This window comes from Andrographis paniculata, unplaced genomic scaffold (assembly GCF_009805555.1).
Source record: "Andrographis paniculata isolate CXL003 unplaced genomic scaffold, ASM980555v1 Contig12END, whole genome shotgun sequence".
Taxonomy (NCBI): domain Eukaryota; kingdom Viridiplantae; phylum Streptophyta; class Magnoliopsida; order Lamiales; family Acanthaceae; genus Andrographis; species Andrographis paniculata.
In genome coordinates, this window is record NW_026137402.1 from 3,433,148 (window position 1) to 3,456,136 (window position 22,989).

At 27.1% G+C, this 22,989-nt stretch overlaps 2 protein-coding genes across 2 annotated transcripts; both read right to left on the bottom strand.

Annotated features, from left to right (window-relative positions):
• Positions 1-11,156: 11,156 nt before the first annotated feature.
• LOC127256607 (protein IRX15-LIKE-like) lies at positions 11,157-12,932 on the bottom strand. Its single transcript, XM_051282721.1, has one exon. The coding sequence runs from the start codon at positions 12,192-12,194 to the stop codon at positions 11,268-11,270; it is 927 nt and encodes a 308-aa protein (XP_051138678.1). The 5' UTR covers positions 12,195-12,932; the 3' UTR covers positions 11,157-11,267.
• Positions 12,933-17,000: 4,068 nt separating this feature from the next.
• On the bottom strand, positions 17,001-21,173 carry LOC127254970 (wax ester synthase/diacylglycerol acyltransferase 11-like). Its single transcript, XM_051280357.1, has 5 exons — positions 20,280-21,173; positions 18,251-18,326; positions 17,875-18,143; positions 17,630-17,767; positions 17,001-17,538 (listed from the first exon to the last, which is right to left on the bottom strand). The coding sequence occupies exons 1-5, from the start codon at positions 21,081-21,083 to the stop codon at positions 17,386-17,388; spliced, it is 1,440 nt and encodes a 479-aa protein (XP_051136314.1). The 5' UTR covers positions 21,084-21,173; the 3' UTR covers positions 17,001-17,385.
• Between the last annotated feature and the right edge of the window lie 1,816 nt (positions 21,174-22,989).

Sequence of the window (22,989 nt, forward strand, 5' to 3'; positions counted from 1 at the left end):
AAAGATATTTGTGAAAAAAATGATAATTTTGAAATAATTACTTTTTAATTGAATAAAATAAAATAAAAATAAGTTTACTTTGTGAGTGAATTGATGAAGTATTGAATTAGAATATTACTCCATTCATCCCACATAATTTGTATATATATTTTTTTATTTCGATCTGTCCCGCAAAATTTAGTATTTCATTTTTTGAAAATATAATTATATATTATCATACTTTAAAATTTACTCCCTCGGTCCGCCAAATTTACTCTCACTTTCTTTTTACTCTGTCCGCTAAATTTAACCCATTACTAATTTTGACAAAGTTTAACATTTAATTATTATCCTTCATTCAACACTTATTTACAACAAATGTCGTTACTTTTATTACATTCTCTCTCATCATTTTTTTTAAATTTCTAACTTACTTTCCAAAAATACCCCAAATTACCTTTTTGCTTTTATTACTTTTTCAATAAAATATTTATTTTTCTTAATTTCCGTGCCGGACCCAAATATTCTAATTTTTGCGGACAGAGGAAGTATAAGTTATAATTTATAATTTTTTAAATTTTAATTAAACTATTTAGTTATTTTAATTTTAATTTTAATCTATAATTATTTTTTTATTATATCATAATTATTTTTATAATATATATTTTTAATTATTTACTATTGCATAATATTAAAAAAACTTTTGTGTCCAACTAAAGTGGACAAATTAACTTAAACGGAAAGAGTATTATAGATGTAACATAAAAATTACTCCCTCCGTCCCACATAATTTATCCATATTATTTATTTTCGTTCGTCTCACATAATTTATCCTTTTTAAAAAAAAAATAATTATACTTTTTAATCAAAATTTAAAATTTTTAATTTTAATTAAATTATTTAATTATATTAATCTTAATCTATAATTATTTTTACTAATATACTTTTTAATTGCTTACTAATTATATTTTACTTAAATTCTAGTATATATATAGTAAGGAGCTTATATTACATGGGAGGAATGGAGTAACAGATATAAATGTATATGAATGTTAAATGCTAAGGGACAATTAAATGGAGATAATTGCAAAAAATATCCCGTACTTATACCACATTATCACTTTTGTCCTATATTTATCACGCTGCTAAAATATATCCCATATATTTACAGAAGTCGATACTTATATCCTTTGCCCGCGCGTGACACTCACACCACGCGCCCTTACGCGCGATCACGCGCGGCTACACGCGGCCAAATGATAGAAATAACAATTTTTGCAAATATGTAGGAGCCCACATATTTTGCCAGCGAGATAAATATAAGACAAAAGTGATAATGAGGTATACATATGGGATATTTTTTGCAATTTTCCCCAATTAAATGATAATGAGTTGACGAAGACCATAATAGGAGGGAGGTACAGTTTGTAAAAGCAGTTGTTAGCCTCCTACCGAACTAAACACACCTCTTCCGCTCATTCATCGCCCCCACAACGACTCATATATAATTCAATATTTATATATTTATTTTTTATGACGTGGGAATCTGCAGTCGCTACTCGAAAATATGCACTGAGTAAATTCTCTGCCGAACCTAATACCATGTAATAATTAATGATGCATATTTATATATTTATTTATTATGGATATAGAGTATACATATAACTACAGTATTTTAGGAAAATAAATAATCATGCATATTTCTAAAAATTCAAATTTTTAGATGAAACAATCATTTCGATCATTTAACAGTGTGACTATTAGTATATTATTTTTAATAGAAGGTCAATAATTACATATTTTTTTAAAAAAAAAATAAATACAATGTCCACTATATAATAAATTTACTTTTTAAAAAATAAACATTACATTTAGTATTCACCTTGTTGATACGATTTTTAACTAACATTATTAAAAAGTATAATATATACAATAGTTACACATAATATATAATATATATTATATTCATTCATAAAATTCAATAATTCAATACAATTTTTTTAATTTTATATTACTGATACAATTTTCATAGTTAATATAAAAAATACATTTCTAAAAAAAATACAAAACAATCCATATAAACTTTTAATTTATTAGTTAGTCTTCAATGCAATTTTTCTTTTATTATTATTATTATTATTTATGCTTGAGAGTTTCTTCGTTAATACATAAAAAACTAGCATATCCCATTTTGTAATTTAAAAAAAAAAAAGAAAAAGAAAAAAAAGAAGTGACGCTTGTTCATATTTATAGAATCTGCTATATAAAAATCATATAATTTGAATATTTTTCAGGTACAATTTTATTTAAATTCAAAAAATTGTATTAAATCAATTATTGACCATTTATCTTGTCCCCTTCTTTCAAAGAACATTTAGTATTTCGGAGCAATAATTTGACTTATGTAAAGCCCATTTTTTTGCATAAATGTGGTTGAATTGTAGCACTATATATATATATATATATAAACATATTTGTAATGAAAATTATGAACGGATGTTGTTAGTTACGTGAATTTTCGGGACAAAATTTAATAAATTACGTCTCTAATTTCGTCTCTAATGTCATTAGTAACAAAAAAAAAAATGAATTTAAGAACGAAAAATTTTTGTTATAAAAATGCTATTTTTTCATATGAAATTTGGCTTCTAGACAGTCGAATCGTATTAAGCCCATTGGAAGACTTAAAAGGTATATTTTGTATCTGATTCAAGAAAATGTTCATACTGATCTCACTTAGAATAAACACATGAACAAAAATAAAGAAAAATCGACACAAAAAAATATAAAAGAAGACGAATAATAATAATAAAAAAAGACAAGTAAAACCGATCCAATAAAAGTAAATTGTATGGAATTAAGATAAAACAAAAGTGCAATAAAAGATAAGAACTTAAAAGACAAAAAAAAAAGATTAAACAAAAATATTCAAGTAAAGAAAAACTGAATTTTGTGATGGTGTTACCTTCGCAACTTATCTCAATAATGAGAACTCCATCGTTAGTCATCCTATCAAAGCTTCATTAGTTTCCTAGTATTTTTTTAAGATGGTTTCTTCTCATCCGACCATATTTTTTTTTGCTTCTTCTAGGCTCTTATTAGACATTTCCTTTAAAACTTTGTTCTTTTCTTATTCGAATACGCCAAAGAATCAATTCCTCGTCAAGGCTTATGAAAAATTTCACTTTCTTTTAATGATTATCTTCCATCAATCCTCTCTTCCATCCAACCTTCTATCCATTCAACTTACCTCAATGCAGCTTTCCAACCATGGCTTTTTTATCCAACTTTATTGATTCTTTTTGTGCTTCCTTAAAATCTTGGTCATTAAAAATGATAACCAATATATTTTACGAATTATTATCCTTTTACAAACTGCTAGTCATGGATCCTCTTTTGGATTTGATTTTTTTTCGGAAGCTCTTTGGGAACCCAACGAGATATTTTTTGGGATTATGTGGGGAAGAAAATGTGGAAGGCTGGAAAACCTGCAAGAATTACTTTAAAGTTCATTAAAAAAAAAAAAACTATGTAAAACTTATGAGACTTCTCTTAAGATTTAGTAGGAAGATAGCATTGGCGTCCAAGAAACCTATGGGACTTCCCTCGGGGTCCTGAAAAATTATGGAATGAAAGTTCAGCAAGTGTGGAAGTTCAGTGGAAAGATCAAATTTAAAAGTTTTTTCTTTGGCCTTCATTCTTTACGTGTTTGGAATTAACACTGTAAATCATCTCCTCTTAAATCCGACCTTTTAATTTCATTTGTTTCTAAATAAATTAGATCTAGTTACCGACACGCACCTACTAAAAACAATAAAAATTCTTATTGTACTTTTTTCGGAGTAAAATTCTTGCTTCATCATTAATGTAGCCTGGCATTGGTGTTGTTTTCACCGTTTTTGTATTCATGAAAGTTGTTAAGGGTTAGTCTATTGCTTTTATCTTTGGATGTCTTCTCCGGTTGTCGGGTACACCGTGGAATAATAACCACTTGGTCTACCGACCTTACGCACCAAACTTTTTCATCTTTCTTGAAGTTTATATCCACTATTGTGTTATGAGTGATAATCACTCCAAATTTGGTTTTTGCGGGTCAAATCCGGGTTATAGAATTTGGATTGTGGGTTGGGTATAAATTACAGGTTGGGCCAAAATATCAACAGAGATCCTTATCCTTTTTAGCATGTTTGTATTTTCTATGGTTTGTACTATAGTATAAGTAATCTTTCTTTTATTGATGGGTTGCAATAGCTAGGCTATTTGGTCATTAGTATATTTTCTTAGTAAGATATAGTGCAAGACTTGTTGCCAAATGACTCCTTAAAAGAAGGAATTAACTTTATCAAAATATTTTCTCAGGTATCTTACAAAAAAATTTCTTAATATAATTTGTGTTCCATCAAATAAATGTGAAAAAGTTGCCCTCAATGGTGATCTAAAGGATTTGGTTGAAGTAAATAATATAGAGGTTAAGTTCTAATGATGGTGAGAACTTAATTTGTAAGTTTAATAAATACATATACGAATTAAACAGATCTCTTGTCAATGACACTTGAAATTTCATGATATAGTTAATTTATTTGGTTTTGAAAAGAAATATATCATGAATGATTGTTTATACCAGAAGATCAATGAGAGTCTTATTCATTTCTTATATTATACGGGAATGGTATTTTCTTACAACCAATGATAAAGGTATTGCGTGATATAAATGTAATGATATTTGTGTAATATATTGTAAGTTGTAAGGGTATTTGTAATGTTAAATAGATAGTACAATTATTTAAAAAGAAAATGGATACTTTGTTATGAGACGGACTAAAATGGAAAAATGGATACTTTGTCGTGTGACGGATGAGTATAAAATACATTTTTTTTAAAAAACTTTTGTTTTGTGTTTTGATTTAAAGAATTTTTTTATTTTATTTTAGTTATAGAAAATTGTGTAAGTAATACTCCCTCCCTCCGTCATGCAAATATGTGCTCATTTGACTGAATACGGATTTTAATAAAAGTGAATAATAATTATTAATTTTTTCTTTTATAGTAAAAAATAATATATAAATGGAACGATTTTTTACTTAAAAAAGAAATGAGAATATCTATCGATGACAATCAAAAAAAAAAAAGTGATCATAAATTTGAATGACCGAAGAAAGTATTACCTATACAATTTTCTATAATTAAAATAAAATAATAAAAAAAAAATCTTTAAATCAAAACACAAAATAAACAAACTTAACCTGGAATCGAGGAAATTCTCTCTGGAATTTCCCGCCAATATGGAGTGTATTTACTTTGCATCTGTCCAACAAAGGCTCAGTGCTACGTCGGATGCCTTGAGAAGAAGGATAACTTCATTTTGTCACGTGAGTCACGTGACAGGGTAATTAAAGTTTCGACAACGAGACCTCACGTGACGTTAACTGACACGTTTTGTCCCCTTTTGCCTCGCCCTGGCCGTTTTCTTTACCAGATTTTATACCACCCATGCCCAATAATATTCCAAACATTGTTGTCTTTAATACTCACTCCCCTGCGGAACTACAAAATATAAATATTTCTATTTGGACGTACAATTATAAAATAATTATTTTATTAAATTTTTTATATTTTTTTCACAAATATTTTTATTTTACATCACATTATTACTTTTATACTAAAAAAAAATAAAGACAAAAATGTCATTACACTACTTTTACCTGCTAATTATAATTAAAATATTATTATTTCTTTAAACTCTGCGCCGAAAGTAAATGTATACTTATTGTTTGGACGGAGGGAGTATTATTATTCCCTCTATCCCATTGAAAAATTGTTATTTTTCATTTTTGTCTATTCCAAAACAAAGTTATATACCTAACATAATAAATATAATTTTAACTTACACTATATTACACAAATGTCATTACTTTTATATTGCACAATAGGATATTTTTGTCTTTTTCACTACAACCTATTATAATACTAATATTAAAAAATTTACGTGCAAAAGTAAACGACAATCTTGCACCGGATAGAGGGAGTATTAACTTTTTTTCTGCATAAAATTTACCGTGTGTGTTTAGTTAGAATTTAAATTTTTTAAATCTAACAATATTTAATTTTCGAATTCCAATCAAACAAAAATAATTAATGCTTATATTTTAGCGGTAGTTTGATATTTATTTTAACTTTGTTTACCCACCAATTTTATGTTAACATATTTTTAAATAAATATTAATAAAAATCACATTACATACACACACGCATCTATATAATATAATGTATATATATTATATTTTATTATAAAAAATAAAAAAGGTAATATAAAATATTATTTTTTATATTATAGATATAATTTCTCGTCACTCACAAACACAAAAAAGAACATAAAAAAATTACTTCATTCGTCTCACATTGCATGTTCGGATCACGGTAGACACGAGAATTTAGAATAAGTATAATTAGTACATAACTAATAATATATTAGTAAAAATAATTATCCAAGCATATAAATAATTATAGATTAAAATTAAAATAATTAATTAGTATAATTAAAATTTAAAAAAATTAAATTAAAAAATTTAAAATGAAATTAAGTGTATAATCATTTTTCAAAAATAGAAAGTAACATGAGTTGTGAGATAGACAAAAACAACGATGTAGACATAAATGTGGGATGGAGGAAGTACTTCAAACTAAAAAAACAAACAATATATTTATAATTTAGTTTTAATATAGTGATATAAATAAATGTATATTGAAAAGAATTTTTAATATAAAGTGAAGTTTATTGGAAAAATTTATTGTTTGTTATATTGTAAATCACAATAATTAATTTTGATGTCATTAAATAATTTAATCAATTTTAATTTCATTTAGAATAAAATTAATCAATATTGATAATATGATATCTGACATCGATTGAACATAGCTATATTATAAAATTTAAGATATTGACTAAATTTTACAAAAAGTCAAGATAGTTATATTCAAAATATGGTACTTCCTCCGTACCATGTAATATGAATGCATTACTGTAAACACAGAAATTTAGTTAAAGTATAATTATGAAGTAATTAAGAAGTGTATTAGTAAAAATAATTATTGTATTGTAAAAAGAATTATAGATTAAGATTAAAATAACTAAATAGTTTAATTAAGATTAAAAAAATTTTATAATTTAAAATTTAAAATGCGATTAAAGTGTATAATTATATGTCCAAAAAAAAAACCCAAATTATGTGGGACAAAAAAAAATAAAAAATATGAACAAATTATTTGGAACGAATGGAGTAATATTTATCACTTTGTCCTAACATGGCCAATGTTCACCGATTATTCACTACTTTATTCTAATATTAATATGATCATGTTCACGATCTAATACGGTAATATTCATTCTATATCCAAATTATTTAATATATATATATATTTATAATTCAATCAAAATATTTTTTACAATTATTTAAAAATCATTAATTTTTAATATTTTAAAAAATAATTAAAAAATAAGAATAATAATAAATTATATATTTCTTATAATTGTAATTATATATATATTTTTTTAATTTTCAAAAGTTCAAAAATAAATCATAATTTATAATTTTAAAAATAAAAAATATAAATATTATTTAAACATATGTATAGTAAAATAATGTAAGCAATATATGATCATTATTTATTTTTAACTAGAAATTTATAGTCATCCATTAAAAACATAAATTATTAATGTTCTTTTACTGTATAATTTTTAAAATAATAAATTATCAATTAAATTTACTTTAAAATTCTTACTAAGAATTTAATTGATTTTCATAATTCAAAAATAAATAAAATTGGAGTTTTTTTTTTTTTTTTAAAAAAAGAAAGAAATTAGGAGTTGGTACTTATTTGAAATTTCATATTGGTTTTTCTCTTATGATAGTTGATGGAGTTATTGAAAATTGATGATGTTCTTGTATCTTATGCAAATAAAATAGTTTCGATAAAATGGTCTTCGGTGTTGGACTGGACACGTTGGCCCGTTGTTGTTGGCATGACGTTGATATAGTTGACATGTCATCGCTACATAGATGCTACATCAGCAACATATATATATAATTTTTTTAAAAAATTTTATTTTATAAAATATTTTGGTAAACTATTTTTTTGTCTCATATCTCTTAATTTTTTTTAAAAATCATTTTATAATTTTAAATGAACCATGTCTGAAAATAATATGCAAACAAAAAATTTTCGCTAAAATGAACCACCGACTTGTCATTGATACGACGATAACATGTCAGCCGCGTCAGCGCCGCATCAGCAACGGCAGACCAGCGTGACAAATCCGGCACTGGATGACCAATTTAGCTAAAGTATTTTACTCACGGAATTATTTTTAGATATGGTTCATTTAAAGTCCAAAATTATAAAATGGATCATATGCGAGACTATTATCCTATTTATTAAGTTAAGGTTATAAAATTGTGGGTGAATAAAATTGTTTAATATAAATAATTTGTGAATAAGTTTAGGGGATAATAAAATGAGAAATAGTTATATAATTTTGATGGTCAAGAGAAAGTATATATTTTATTTATTTAAATAATATTTTTTTTATGTGATTTTTGTAAAAAGAAGTATTTTTTTATTGAAAACAATATTAAATTAATAATGTTAATTTAAAGTTGAAATTCATACCAAAATATATTATTTTATCTTATAGAATATTTAATCTACATAGTATTTATACTAAAATTTAAATTAAAAAAAATCAAAATCAAACAAACCATATAAAATACTTTTTTCATATGTAAATTTATTATAGTTGTTTTTAGTTCGTCCTTTAAATTTATCTCATTATTAATGTTTGTAAAAGTCAACAAATTAATATTTAATTATTATCTTTCATTCAACACTTATTTACAATATATATCACTAACTTTATACATTAACTATCTTCATTTACTTTAATTCATAACTAAATTTTCCAAACTATTATCAACTAACTTTTTATTATTATCATTTTTAAATAAAATATTCTTTTTTTTCTTTTAATTTCTGTGCCGGATTCAAATTGGATTAATTTTAATAGACAGATGAAGATGAAGTATATAATAATTGAATTTTAAAAATATAGTCACCATAATCCAGAAGTTTTTTAATCCAAAATAAATAAATAATTTTCAAATAAAAATATATTTAAGGTGTGTTTGTTTGGGTGATTGGATTTTCAATCCACTATTCATCTCATTTTTTTTTCCCAAAAATATCAAATTAAATACCTATTTTTCATTTTTTATATTATACTAAAAATCAATTTTACATTCAAAACATCACATCAAACCCTATTTACATCACATCACACAACTATTCAAATTCAAATTTTTTACTATTCAAATCCCAACTCAAAATCCAAACCTCCAAACAAACACACCAAATATGCTTCATTTGTCCTATCATAAGATATATATATTTATTTTTGCCCTAAAATTTAAGAAATAATTGTATTTTAATTAAAGTGAACAGATAAAGTAGTGTAAAATATAGATATTTATATAAAAGAATGGAGTTATAATTACTAAAAGGGAAAATATATACGATAACGCAGGACAGACAAAAATAAAAACATATATACACTAAGGTGGAACAGAGGAATATTAAGTTTGTTGTTTTACTGTATATTTTATAATACAAAAATAGATAAATTGTTTTTAACTTCCATCTCTTACCCAAAATTGTTATATAATTATTTTTTTCGCAAAAATATCATTTTATCGCTGTATTGATACATTATCGATGATGTGGCTCGCCATATCGATTTGGCACTAATGTGTCTAATTTCACAACATAGCGTGAGCGCCAAGTGAATTTTTTTTAAAAATTTTTATATAAAAAATATTAAAAATCTAAAAATTTAAAAAGTGATAAGTGGATTATAATTCAATCTCTTAAGATACTATAAAAGTAATTGGATAAATAAAAAAATAATGATAAATTAATTATTATTTATTAAAATATAATAATAAAATTATGAGTGAATAAAATTTTTTATAAATAAAGTATGTATAAATTTAGCAGAAAAAAGTATTTTTATAATGAATTGTAATAATTTTATAATAAAAAATTTAAAAAATTCAAATGAAACTTGAGTTTGTTGTAATTTTTCTAAATAATACAAATTTAAATAAAAAATTAAATTTAATATTTTGAATAAAAGATATATTTTATATAAGACTTTAAGTAATTATATTTATTTAAAAATTTTGTTTGCCGAATGGGTTTGTTTGTTTTGGGAAAAGAGTTAATATATTTTTTTCAAAAAAATTACTATATTACACACTTACTAGGTAATTTTTTATTCCTCACATACAATTATTTCACAAAACAAACAAAACCAATTTATTTTAACAATTCCAAATATATATTAGGTATGCTCAAATATTTTTTCTTCCATATATTTTCAATATATATATTTTTTATTTTTTCACAAAAATAAATATTCAATATAAATCTCTATATTCTACATTAAAAAAATTCAAATAAAAAATATTAAACAAACAAACCCAATATATATTCTATCATCTTATAAAATTCAATATAAAATATTATTACCCCCGTCCCACGTACTGTGTCTGTACACTGTAGACACAATATTTTAAAAATGGTGTAATTAGTAGATAATTAAGAATGTATTAATGAAAATAATTATTCTATAATATAAATAATTATAAATTAAGTTAAGATAACTAATTAGTTTAATTAAATTTTAAAAAAAATAAAATTAAAAAATTTAAAATGAGATTAAAGTATGTAATTATTTTCTAAAAAAGGAAAGTGACATGATACGTGGGACAGAGAAACGGCAACGTGGACATGGTACGTGAGATGGAGAGAATATTATATATATTATTGTTGTAATTTTTTATACTTGAAATATGAAAAACTAGCTGAAATCAAAACAATAATCAAACAAACATTTAAAACACAAATAAATAAAAGCTTTTATTTCATTTATTTTCTTATGAAAATTATCCTAATATATATGCATGTGTCCACCGACAGTCGACTAGAATATCTCACAGAAGCTTGCACATTGTGTGATTTATATATTTAAAAAATTATTTATAAAAATTGAAATAATTTAATATATATATATTAAAATTTAAATTATCGTTGAAGGCCATGATTCAGGTCAGGATAAGCAAAAGGTAACATAATTTGGTCACATATTAATTTCTCATAACATTTTTGTATAATTTGGAATTCTGATAATTAGAAATTTGCAAAACAAATTCAAAAAAAAAAAAAAAAAAAAAGCTTCAAATTAATTTAGGGGAAATTGAGGAACCAAAATTAGAACAAAACTGAAACCTATTGTTGAATTTGGCCTCCGATTTTGGAATCACAAAATGCCCCAAAGATCCTTTCGTCTCCGCCAAGTTTTCGCCGCAGAGGAATTCGCCGCTGCAAATCCTCTCCAATTCGCGGTCAATTTCGTGGACGAGCACGTGCGTCGCCGCCGCGCCGCCGCGTTTGGTCCGCGCTAGGACGCCGGAGGTGAAGATCGGTGCCATTCTTCCCGGCGCTCCGGCAAAGTACCCCCGAGGACCGTCGATTAGAATTATGTCCCAAGCGACGTCGTATATGTGGTTCGGCAGGTCGTTTATGGCTAATCTGCAGTCGGAGAAGAGGAGGTTCTGCACCGGCCGGCACTCGCCCGCCGCCTCCGCCTTGTAATACTCGATTAGATCGCGCAGCTCGCTGACCTTCGTCGTGAATTGCACGTCGTACGCCTCAATCGAAGGGTGCTTCTCCTCGAGCTTCGAGATCAGGTACGCGCTCTCGTCAACAAACACCGTCCGTCCGTTGTAGTTCAGCGACCTCCAGAGGAGCGTCTCGCGCGTCAGTCCGAAAACGAGGAGGTTACACGGCGCCGCGCAGCGGCGCACCACGCCGGCGATATACCTCACCTCGTCGGCCGACATCCTCCCCGACGACGTTGTATTCTCTGAAGCGTAGTGAAGAAGCGCGTCGAACACTGGATCCGGAATCGGTGTCGATTTAACCCTCGCCGCCGCCGCGGATTTTTCACCGGAAACAGTGGCGTCTCTGGTGTTCAACAGAGTGAAAGCGAAAGTGAAAATAAAGAAGAGCACAAAAATCCCTAGCCACGCACGGTGGAAACCTCCGCCGCCGGACTTGTGAACAGACGGGTGGAAGACGATAAATCTGGCGGTGGTCTTCATATGCAGGCAAGGTGTTCGACGAAACAACTGAAGCAGAAAATCTGCAAGAAAAGTGGGCAAATGATTAGGATCTTCAACCTCTCAATTCTCACATGGAACAATTAGAGCTCTCTCTGAGTCACACACAAACAGTGGCACTTCTCACAAGGTCAGTAGCTATATTCATAAACACTCCTTAAATTTCTCCACTTGGATTTATGGTTCTTCTGCTTTTTCAACTTTTACTTTTGTGTTTGGTTGGGATAATAAATAATGGGGGAATGATTTGATGCTGTGAATTATGGGATATTTGAATTCAGTGGCCCCCCAAACAAAAGGGATTGACTGTGTCTGTTGGGAAATGAACAGAGACAAAGAGCTCTTAGGTTAATTGCAAAAAGGGTTTCAGATAATGATGCAGTAAACTCTCAATAATTTGAATATAGAGTTTTGGGGCCAAGAAAAGACAAATACTACAATGGTGGGTAGTGGAATTTAGATTGCAGAAAGATGGCATGAATTGAGGGATTTGGGTTGAGAAATTTGTCAATTTGGAATGTGACTGACTTACACTAAACTCTCTCACTGCTTTGCTTTATACCCTACCCTCTACAGTTGATGATGATTGCAATTAATGAGTATAATTTCATTATCAGAAAGTGTTAAATAAAAAAGATTGTTCATTGAATTGGTTAAATGAATTTTTTTATCACATCACTACATGAGTTTGGATCCAAGTGTTATTAGAGTGGGGATGATAAGGATTTCTGAACTGATTGTGTTTTTTTGTACCTTTTACCTTTTTTTTTTTTTTTTTGTTTTTATTAAATTATAAACAATTGAATTGAGATAAGTTCTATATATATATATAAATATATATATATATAGCACAATTATATGATATAAGAATATGTGTTGTGTAAATTATATTATGTACTTTGTAATATATGTAATTATATAATGTGGTGTCATATACTCTTTCCGTCCGCTTCCGCTTCTAACAGTCGTATTTACATTTTTGTATCATTGTATTTACTATTAAAAATATTCTTATATTTGTATAATTTTTTGAACAAATATCATTCTCTTAGTATTATAAGACACTGATGAAAGTATTTTTTTTAATTTTTTCTTAATTTGTCTTACCTTTTGATATAATAATTAATATTTAAAAATTAACAAACAAAAAGTAAATAAGACCTTTAGAACGGACGAAGGTAGTATTATATTGCCTTATCATAGATTGTCGAATATGTATTGTCTACTTTATGAAAATGTATTTATAGGATCAAATGAATAGTATATTGAATTAATCCGATCAGCACGGTGATCGAAGCATAAATAGGTCATTAGTTCATGAACACCCATTGTTAATCTAGTCATAAGTCAGAAATTGGTAAGAATTGAATGTTTAATTAAATTAGTTTGTTGATAGTAATATTTTGAATACTCCATAATATGTATATTGCGTGGAAATTGACTTAACCTTGTAGTCTTTAAATACAGTGAATATATAGGAGTGAATTTAACTAACTACTTTGCATTAACCTAATGCAATATATGAGAGTGATATTTCTGTCTTTTTTTGGCTAGTCTTGCGTGTTTTCGTGACAAGTTTACCAAGATTTAATAATTCAAGTAAAATTAAAATATTTGGGTCCGAAAATTGAAAAAAAAAAAAAAAAATTAATAGAAATATCAAGGGCTGTTTGGTTCAACGCTTTAATGGAATTTGGATTTTAAAATCCCATAAAATCTATATTTGGTTAAAATAAAAAGGATGGAATTAGGTCAAAAAAATCCTACAAATGAAGGATTTTTTTTTTTTGTAATAGGGGTACCCTTATTACTTTTAAATCATATTCCAGCAATTTTAAAATTTTACTTTTATATCCTCCTAAAAAAAATATTATATATTATAAATATATTTATATAATATAATTATTAAATAATTTTAAAAATAATTATTATTTGAATTATATATTCAATCAAATTTTAGTATTATTTTTTATGGTACAATATTTTTTTTTAAATAAGTTAATAAATTTATTGTTTAAAATTATTATTTATTATAAATTTTATTTGAATTATAAAATTTTAGGAATGACAATGAGTCGGTTCAGCCGGAAATTCGTCCCCAATTTATAATGTTAGATTCGAGATCTAAATTGGATCCGATTATACCGGACCTGACCAAAATTATACTAGTAAGACCAGATGGATATGAAAAATCCTATTTTTTTACAACTTTAATTTAAAATTGTACATGTACTCGACCCAACATTTATTAAAATTTATATATTTTATTAAAATGTTATTGATATCTTTTCAATTTAAATTAATAATAAATTAAAGATTTAATTTATCAAAATAAATAAAATTTATAGGAGGATAATTATATCATTTAGAATATAAAAATTTTAAATCTTCAACTCATATGGAAAACAAGCAAAATGTGAGAAATATAAAACCTACATAATTTTATGAGCCAAACATAAGATAGGATTCAAAATCTTAAACATAATAAATTTCATCACATATAAATCATACTGTGAAATTCTAATCCCACAAAAAAAAAAGTCATGAACCAATTAATGTATTTATTTACTTTTTAGCAATTATATTATTTATTTTAACATGAAAAATATTTATACATTAACAATATATTACATAAATATAATTATTTTTATTTAACCAAATTACAAAATCAATACACAATAATAATAGATGTGCATTTGTATTATATATATATATTTATTAATATTAAAAAAAGAGACAGACTGAATATTATAAATTTATTTGATTTGAATTTGAAATTGATTTTTTTTTTTTGTTTGTTTACATTAGTATTTTGATAATCAGTTGACAACATACACCCAAATCTATATGTTAAACACATCATCATTCATATTTTTCTAAATCTTATTATTATTATTATTATTATTATTATTATTATTATTAGATAATGATGTATACTTCATGTCATTTAAATTTGTTTTTATTTTTTATTATTATTTTTCTATCATTTAAAAATATTTTTATTTTTAATTTAATAAATAATTATATTATATTTTTATTATAAAAACACAAAAACTATATAATATATTAAAATCCATTCCAAAAATTTGAATACATTTTTTTATTTTTTATTTTTGTGAAGGAGGAAGTATCTTTTAAATAATAATGGGATGGATGGATACTTATGACGTTAATGATGAGATAAGAAGAGAGCTGACTTTGAAGATTCCGCGTTTAACGGCTAATTTTGCAGTTAGTTACCTCATTAATTACTCCCTCTGTCGGCTGCCCCCCTTCTTTCTTTGACACGTGTGTAATGCTGAGGCGTGTTTCGATTGTAGTACTCTCTCAATCCAACTTATGGCGGTCATTTTTTAATCTAAAATTTTTATTTATTTATTTTATTTAAAAAAAATTTAAATTTTTTTATATTTTTTATTTGTATAAAATTTGGTAATTTAGATATTTATTTAGCATCAAATATTAGTTTTTGACGAGAAGTGTCTTTTATGCAAATTTTACAATAAATAAAACGCACGATATTTTTGTACATTTTTATTAAAATACAAGACAGGCATTATATAATTTACCCTAAAATATATGTTGAAGCTACTTATAATATATATAATAATAGAATTACAATTATTAATAATAAAAATACAAATAAAAATAGTGTTTCAACAAATGGTACTAATAATAAAATATTAATTTTAATTACACAGAAAGACACTTAATTTTTCCATAAAATCTAACATATAAATTATTATTTAAATAAAAATTAAAATCAAACTTTAAAGTAACATATACTCCTTCCGTCCACAAACTAATGTCTTTTTTTATTTTTTATTTTTGATGTTCAACAACTATTGTCCTATTTTATTTTTTAAACACAAATTTTACATTTTTACCATTCATTAATTCATTACTTTTAATCTCTACCATACAATTAAGGATAAATTTATTAATTCATAACAAAAAAGAAAATCACCTAAAAAACTGTACAAATATACTTTAGGATAATAGAAATTAGACGGAGAGAGTATATTGCAAATCTTTCTACATATAATTTAACAAAGGCTATCCCGTAAGGGATGACTTAGTGGTGTGGAGGTAGACTTATGGCCGTGAGTAATGAGTTCAACCCCCCGACGCTTTCAGTTCACCTGCTACATATAGTTCACCTAGTATGACGTAATTTGTCGGGCCTGATTTGTAGGGTAAAAAATAATAATTAAAAGAACAAGTGGACTTATTTATGTGTAGGTATCCAAACTCATTCAATACTGTGATATATTCTCTTCGTCCTACATAATTTGTCCATATTTTTTATTTTTTTTTGTTCCACATAATTTGTCTTACTTTTTTTTAAAAAAAATATAATTATACACTCTAATTACATTTAAAATTTATAATTTTTTTAATTTTAATTAAACTATTTAGTTATCTTAATTTTACTAAATTAGATAGGACGGATGAAATATAATACAATAAGTCAACCACATAAGAAAGCACACTGCATGAAGTGACAAAATACATAATTAAACAATTTCATCAACAATAATTTCATGGCACAATTACTATTTATTCATAACCAATCTCGATCCTTAAATTATATATATGTATGATGAAACTATGGTTAATCACTGCGATGTTTACCCTTATGTTATCGAACCTGTAACCATTGCTCTTATACTTTATTGATTAAAAAGAATATATAAATCATGACGAAAATAATCATATACTCCTCCCGTCCCATAATTAGATATCAATTTGTTTGTTGCACGTAGTTTTAGAAATATTAGTATTATATTAGAATGCAGTAAGAATAAAGTAGAAATGACTAAAATAACATTATTAGTATGTGTGATATAAAGGTAATGACATTTGTGTAATATATTGTAAGTCGTAAGGGCATTTGTAATGTTAGGTAGATAGTGCAGTTATTAAAAAAAGGAAATGAATACTTTATTATGAAACAGACTAAAATGAAAAAATTGATACTTTGTTATGGGATGGAGGGAATAGATTGTATTGTTACAATGACAATGCAAGATTAAATAGATGATAGAAATCCAAGTGCACATACACACATATGCATATATTCTCGGAGAATCGGAATAGTAGATTTAACTAAAATAAGAACAAGGAAGAAGTTTTGAGTACTTAAGTAAATACCTCCTACCTCGAGCCATTTTCATTTGGCGGCGGCGGCTACAGCTTCTTTCATTTCCAACAAAGCTTCTTCAAAATATTTAGCGAGAATTTTGGGGTCTGGAATAATATCTTTTGCTACCAAAATTTGCATGTCCGCATATCCGGCGTAGCTCACCATATGCATTATTATCGCCTACATGAGATTGACACAATGCAATGGCCCCAATCAAAACTTGTTCATTAATGAAATCATATCAAGAAAGACTCTATATACTATTTACTACATGAGGAAGTGCGCTCGTTGTCACGCGAATGTGCTTGACAGTGTTTCCCCAAAGTGTCATTTTGTCGTTTGGTCCAACCACATTGGAGATGGTAAACATCGTGTTACAAATGATACGGTAATTAAAGATGCTAAAGGGCTGCAAATTGAAAAGCAAACAAACATACACGGCCAGATGATCATCGATGATATTTGATTAATAAAATTTAATGTTGAAATTAATTGTAGAGCGATTGTGAGGTCTACCTTAGTCCCAAAGAAATATGCGACCAAAAAGCAGAGTACGTAAGTGAAAAATGCTTCCAACGAGAGCTTCTTCCTGTCAATTATCGCCTTGGCTTTCTTTACAGAGTCGAGAGGATCCAAACTACGCTTGTGGTAATAAATTGGTAAAAGAATCATTCCAAATCTATTGCCCTGCGGAGTGTTGGGATGGAGATTTTTAAGACCGGATGAGTCATGTTGTCTTAAATTTACTGGCACAGCTCCGGTGATTCGGTCACCTTCTTTCAATCCTACTCGAAGACAACAATTACAACGACGAAGATGACAACAATAACAACAAAGTGAAAAGATGTATGCAGAAATTGTTAGAATTATGTAAAGAGATACTTATTCTTACCGTTGGTTGATGATCTGGTGTCTAAATATCTTGAAAGACCACTCGATGTTATCCCGAAAAGAACATCATTAATTGTCTGTCAATTTCATTAAATATTATCAAAATAAAAACATATGATGTTATTGATCCATATGAAATATGTCTATCCTTACCTTTCATAACCTTTATAGTGTAATTTGTAGTTATAATAATTTTTTGTTTGTTTGTTTATTTTTATATAAAAGAATTCATGGTACTACAAAATCTATTTTAATTTAAATTTTCTTAATGCTTTTTACTTAGTAGTATCTATTTATATTACATTACTTTCATGCTCTCTTTTTTTTTTTTTTTTTTACCTCATGCAATTATTTATTGTTTACAAGACAAGACACCTTTATATTATAAGTGAACAAGCTGTCCACGAATTTGTTAGGCAAAATATTTCACAAGTACTTTTGAAGAAAACACTAGCTTTAGATTTTGTTTATTTGCATTTTTTGTTTATTTATATTTATTAAATTTAATAATTTTGAAGTGAATAATTTTATTATTTATTTTTATTATTATTATTATTATTATTATTATTATTATTATTTTTTTAATAAGGAATTCAAATATGAATTTCTCATCTTATATCTTACCAATTTTGCCAACTATTACAATGATAATGAAAGGATAATATAATAAATGTCGTGACAATATTGCCGCTTGGAAGTCAGCTATTGAGATTTAAATAATAAAAAATTTGAATTGAAATAATAATTTATTGTGATATAAATTGTATTGATGTGATATTTTAAATATAAATTTATTTTTTTATTATAAAAAATAAAAATAGATATATAACTTAATACATTTTAGGGGAAAAAAATTAATAAATAGTAGTATAATTTGATTTGCAATCAACAATCAAGTGGGGCTTTATATCTCCAAGATTTTTATTAAATTGCAATATAAGGAATTTAAGCTTTTATTTTTGTCTTTTTCTTTGAATAAATTTGCACCCATACAAAAATGGAGGAAATTTCACACACACATATATGCATAAAATAATTAAGTTTGAATCAAATTTTCTGATCAAATCATATATATATATATATAGGTCAATATGAATTAAACATAATAATAAATATAGCGGATTAGTATTGAAAATCTAAACTCGAATCGAATGCAACTAATTCGACTATAATATACTAATATTAATTAATTAAGTAATTATATCCGGAGTATAAAATAATTTTAATATAATAATAGCTCATATATAAATTTAAATTGAGTTTTATCTTAAATAATTCAATATAATTCATTGTACACATTATATTACAACTAATAAAAATTGTGTGTTAGTTTGGGGATTCTCCCAAAAATACACTATTCATCTCATTTTTTTCCCCCAAAAATATCAAATCAAACATTTTATTTTTCTTTTTTATATTATACTAAAAATTAATTTTACATTCAAAACATCACATCAACACCTATTTATGTCGCATCATACAACTATTCAAATTCAAAATTTTTACTATTCAAATCCCAACTCAAAATACAATCCCCCAAACAAAATTTGGATAAATTTTTTTGATGTAATTATGTATACGGTGCAATACAACTATAATATGTTAATAAACATGTTAAAATTGCGTAATTCTTCTGTTTAAAAAACTTAAAAGGGACATGAATCCACCGCCAGCTTTAAACTATGTTGCATGAAACCATAAATAGAATAAATATACTCCTTTTATACAATATTACTATTTCTTAATTTAGTAATTGTACTACCTATCTAACATAATAAATATCCTTCTCATTTTTACACTATATTACAGAAATGTTATTACTTTTATATTACACAATACTGGTAGGGGTATTTTTGTCTTTTTCACTACAACCAATTATAATACTAACATTAAAAAATTTATGTACTAAAAATAAACAACAACCTTGCACTTAGAGGAAGGAAGTATATATTTTTTATTTCAATTAAATTACTTAATATATACTATATATATATATAAATATATATAAGGTCGAAAAAAATCTAACTAACCGAATTTGGAACGGCACGCTTGACGGCTTTCATGTCGTCCAATCGGAACCTCGCCGTTGCCAATTTCCGCGGCCGGAGCTCTACGCCAGCGCCGCCGCTCACGGCGGTCCTTTTATCTCTTCTCCAGAGCAACGTCGACGTCGTCTCTAAAACATAAAGCACAGTAAACCAAACAGTCTTCAACAGCGTTACAACGCTCCACCGCCTCGGCATAAACGACGACGTTTTGACGGAGTGAATAGCCGTCGGCGTCTGCGAAGGATCGTCAATCCTTCTACAGTTGGACAGCACCATCGCCATTAAATAGACGCCGTCCCCCAGCGCGTGGTGCACACGGAAAACCACAGTTTTATGCGCCACCAGGAGGTGGATTTCCCACAGCGGTTTGTCGGCGGAGAGCGGCGACGAATGAGAGAGATCGGCGAGGTAATCGTTCACGGCGTCTTCGTCAGAATCGTCGGAGAGGCGGCGGTGGATGAAAATCAGGTGGCGGTCGACGTCAATTTCAGTTCTCCGCCAGTACTCGCGGCCGCCGGAATCTCTGACCATGAGGCTGCGGAACTTGGGGTGAAGCATGAGGAGAGAGTTTTGGATCTCGGATTTGATGGAATGGAGGGGAATCTCGCCGTCGCAGACCATGGCGCAGTTTATGACTTGATGGAGGCGCGGGTGGAGGAAGAGACGATCGACTACAGTCACTGGCTCGTCTCTGATCTCCTTGCTGTTCCGATGATCTTCCGCCATTGTTGATTGATTGTTAAGCTTTAGAGTCTGTGAAATTGAAGGCGGTTTGATTCGCTGCATTGGTCCAGTGCACCTTTTATACTCCACAAAATATATTTACATTTAATAATAATTAATAATAATAATAGCATGATATAACTTAAAGCAATATTAATTACAGCTAATAGTTATTTCTATAACATGTCGTATAATAGTAACATATAAGTACAGATAATCAATTAGGATATGTTTCTTTTTACCAGAAAAAATTGGTTTAGATTTGATATTAAAATAATATATAATAAAATATTCTTTTTTTAAAAAATATATTTTCTTTTTCGAAAAACGCATCATTTAAATAGTAAAAAACTGAAAAGCTTGAGAATACTTCTTAAAATTTTGTATGAGGTATTGCAACATTTTCAAACTATTGAAGTAGGATTTCATACACAAAGTTAAGTTAAAACACAATACTAAGGCTTCGTTTATATGTTGTTTTTGGAATTATAAAATTTTTTAAGAATTTTAAAGATGTATTTGTTTGCAAGATTTTAATTTTGGATTTTTGTTTTGAGAGGTTTTGAAGATTGAGTTTTTAAAGTGTGATTAGTTATAAAAGTTTGGATTTTAATAATTATGTTAGATGTAATGATTAAATTTTGATAGAATTAGAGGGAATTAATGTAGGGTGTGTTTTTTGGGACAAATAAGATTTAATGATTAAATTTAGATAGAATTAGATTAATTTTAATACTAAGGCTTGCTTATATTAACAATGAATTAGATGTTTAATTTATCAAATAAAATAAAATTCATAGGATGACAATTATGTCATTTAAAATATAAAAAATCAAAATCTTTCAACTCATACGAAAAACAAACAAGATGTGAGAAATATAAATCTCACGTAATTTTACCAATCAAATATAAGATAAGATTTTAAATCCTAAATATAATAAATCCCATCGCATATAAATAATAATGTAAAATCCAATTCCACAAAAAGAAAAAAGTACATGAATCAAACAGACCCAAGGGTTGAAACGTTGCATCATATTGTTATTCTAAAAATACTACGTGCATTAAAGAAACTTACACTAAACATCATATTGTTGTTGTAATGATAATATATTTATCAACTACAAATATCATTTTTTTTATATATATATATATAATGGAAACCCGCAGCCGTTAAAACTCCGATTAAACCTAATACTCTGCAAACTAAGTTCCACAGGACAAGTCACACTAGACGAACTATGTATGACATGTGAACCTTTGAATAGATTTATCTTTCCAAATACTCTCTCCGACCAAGATAATTGATCTATTTAATTAAGGATACTGTATTTAAGGTAACGGTGTTTAATTAGTTAATAATAGTGAGTTATAATATTATTTTATTTTATTTTTTTAATTAATAATTGATAGTTTTAGCCATAACTTTAAATGGCCCCTCTCTGATAAGGAAGGAAAGGAGAAAGTCTAATCCGATTGTGTTGTGTTCTTGCGTCAAAGGACAAAGGTATTTGGATTGAATTCAACTCAACTCCCATTGTTCTATTTTTAGCCTCGGATAAGTCCCCCTCCTTCAACTCCCTGTTTGCTCTTTCATTCACCTTGAAAACCGAGCTTTTAGAATAGAATGCTTCGCTAACCGAACCGAAACACAATAGAGAAAACCTCTTCCCGGCTTTTTTGTTTAATAAGGTCTTCTTCTATCTCAAACTCGCACGAAAGTGCGCAGTTCCGTTCCCAACTCCTCCTTTATCTCTTTCTCAAACTCAAAGTCAACTTTCTCACCTTAAGAAAGAGGTGCGTAAGCCAAGGCGAGCTTATGTTATAGAAAGGGAAGGCGGACTCCCAAGAGCTCTTATCGACGGAGTCGTTTGGCACCTCGATGTCGACCTTTTGTGAATCAGTTGTAGTTGCGTCTTTACTTGAAATAAACTTAATATATATTGTTAAAAACTTAGAATATGTAGTT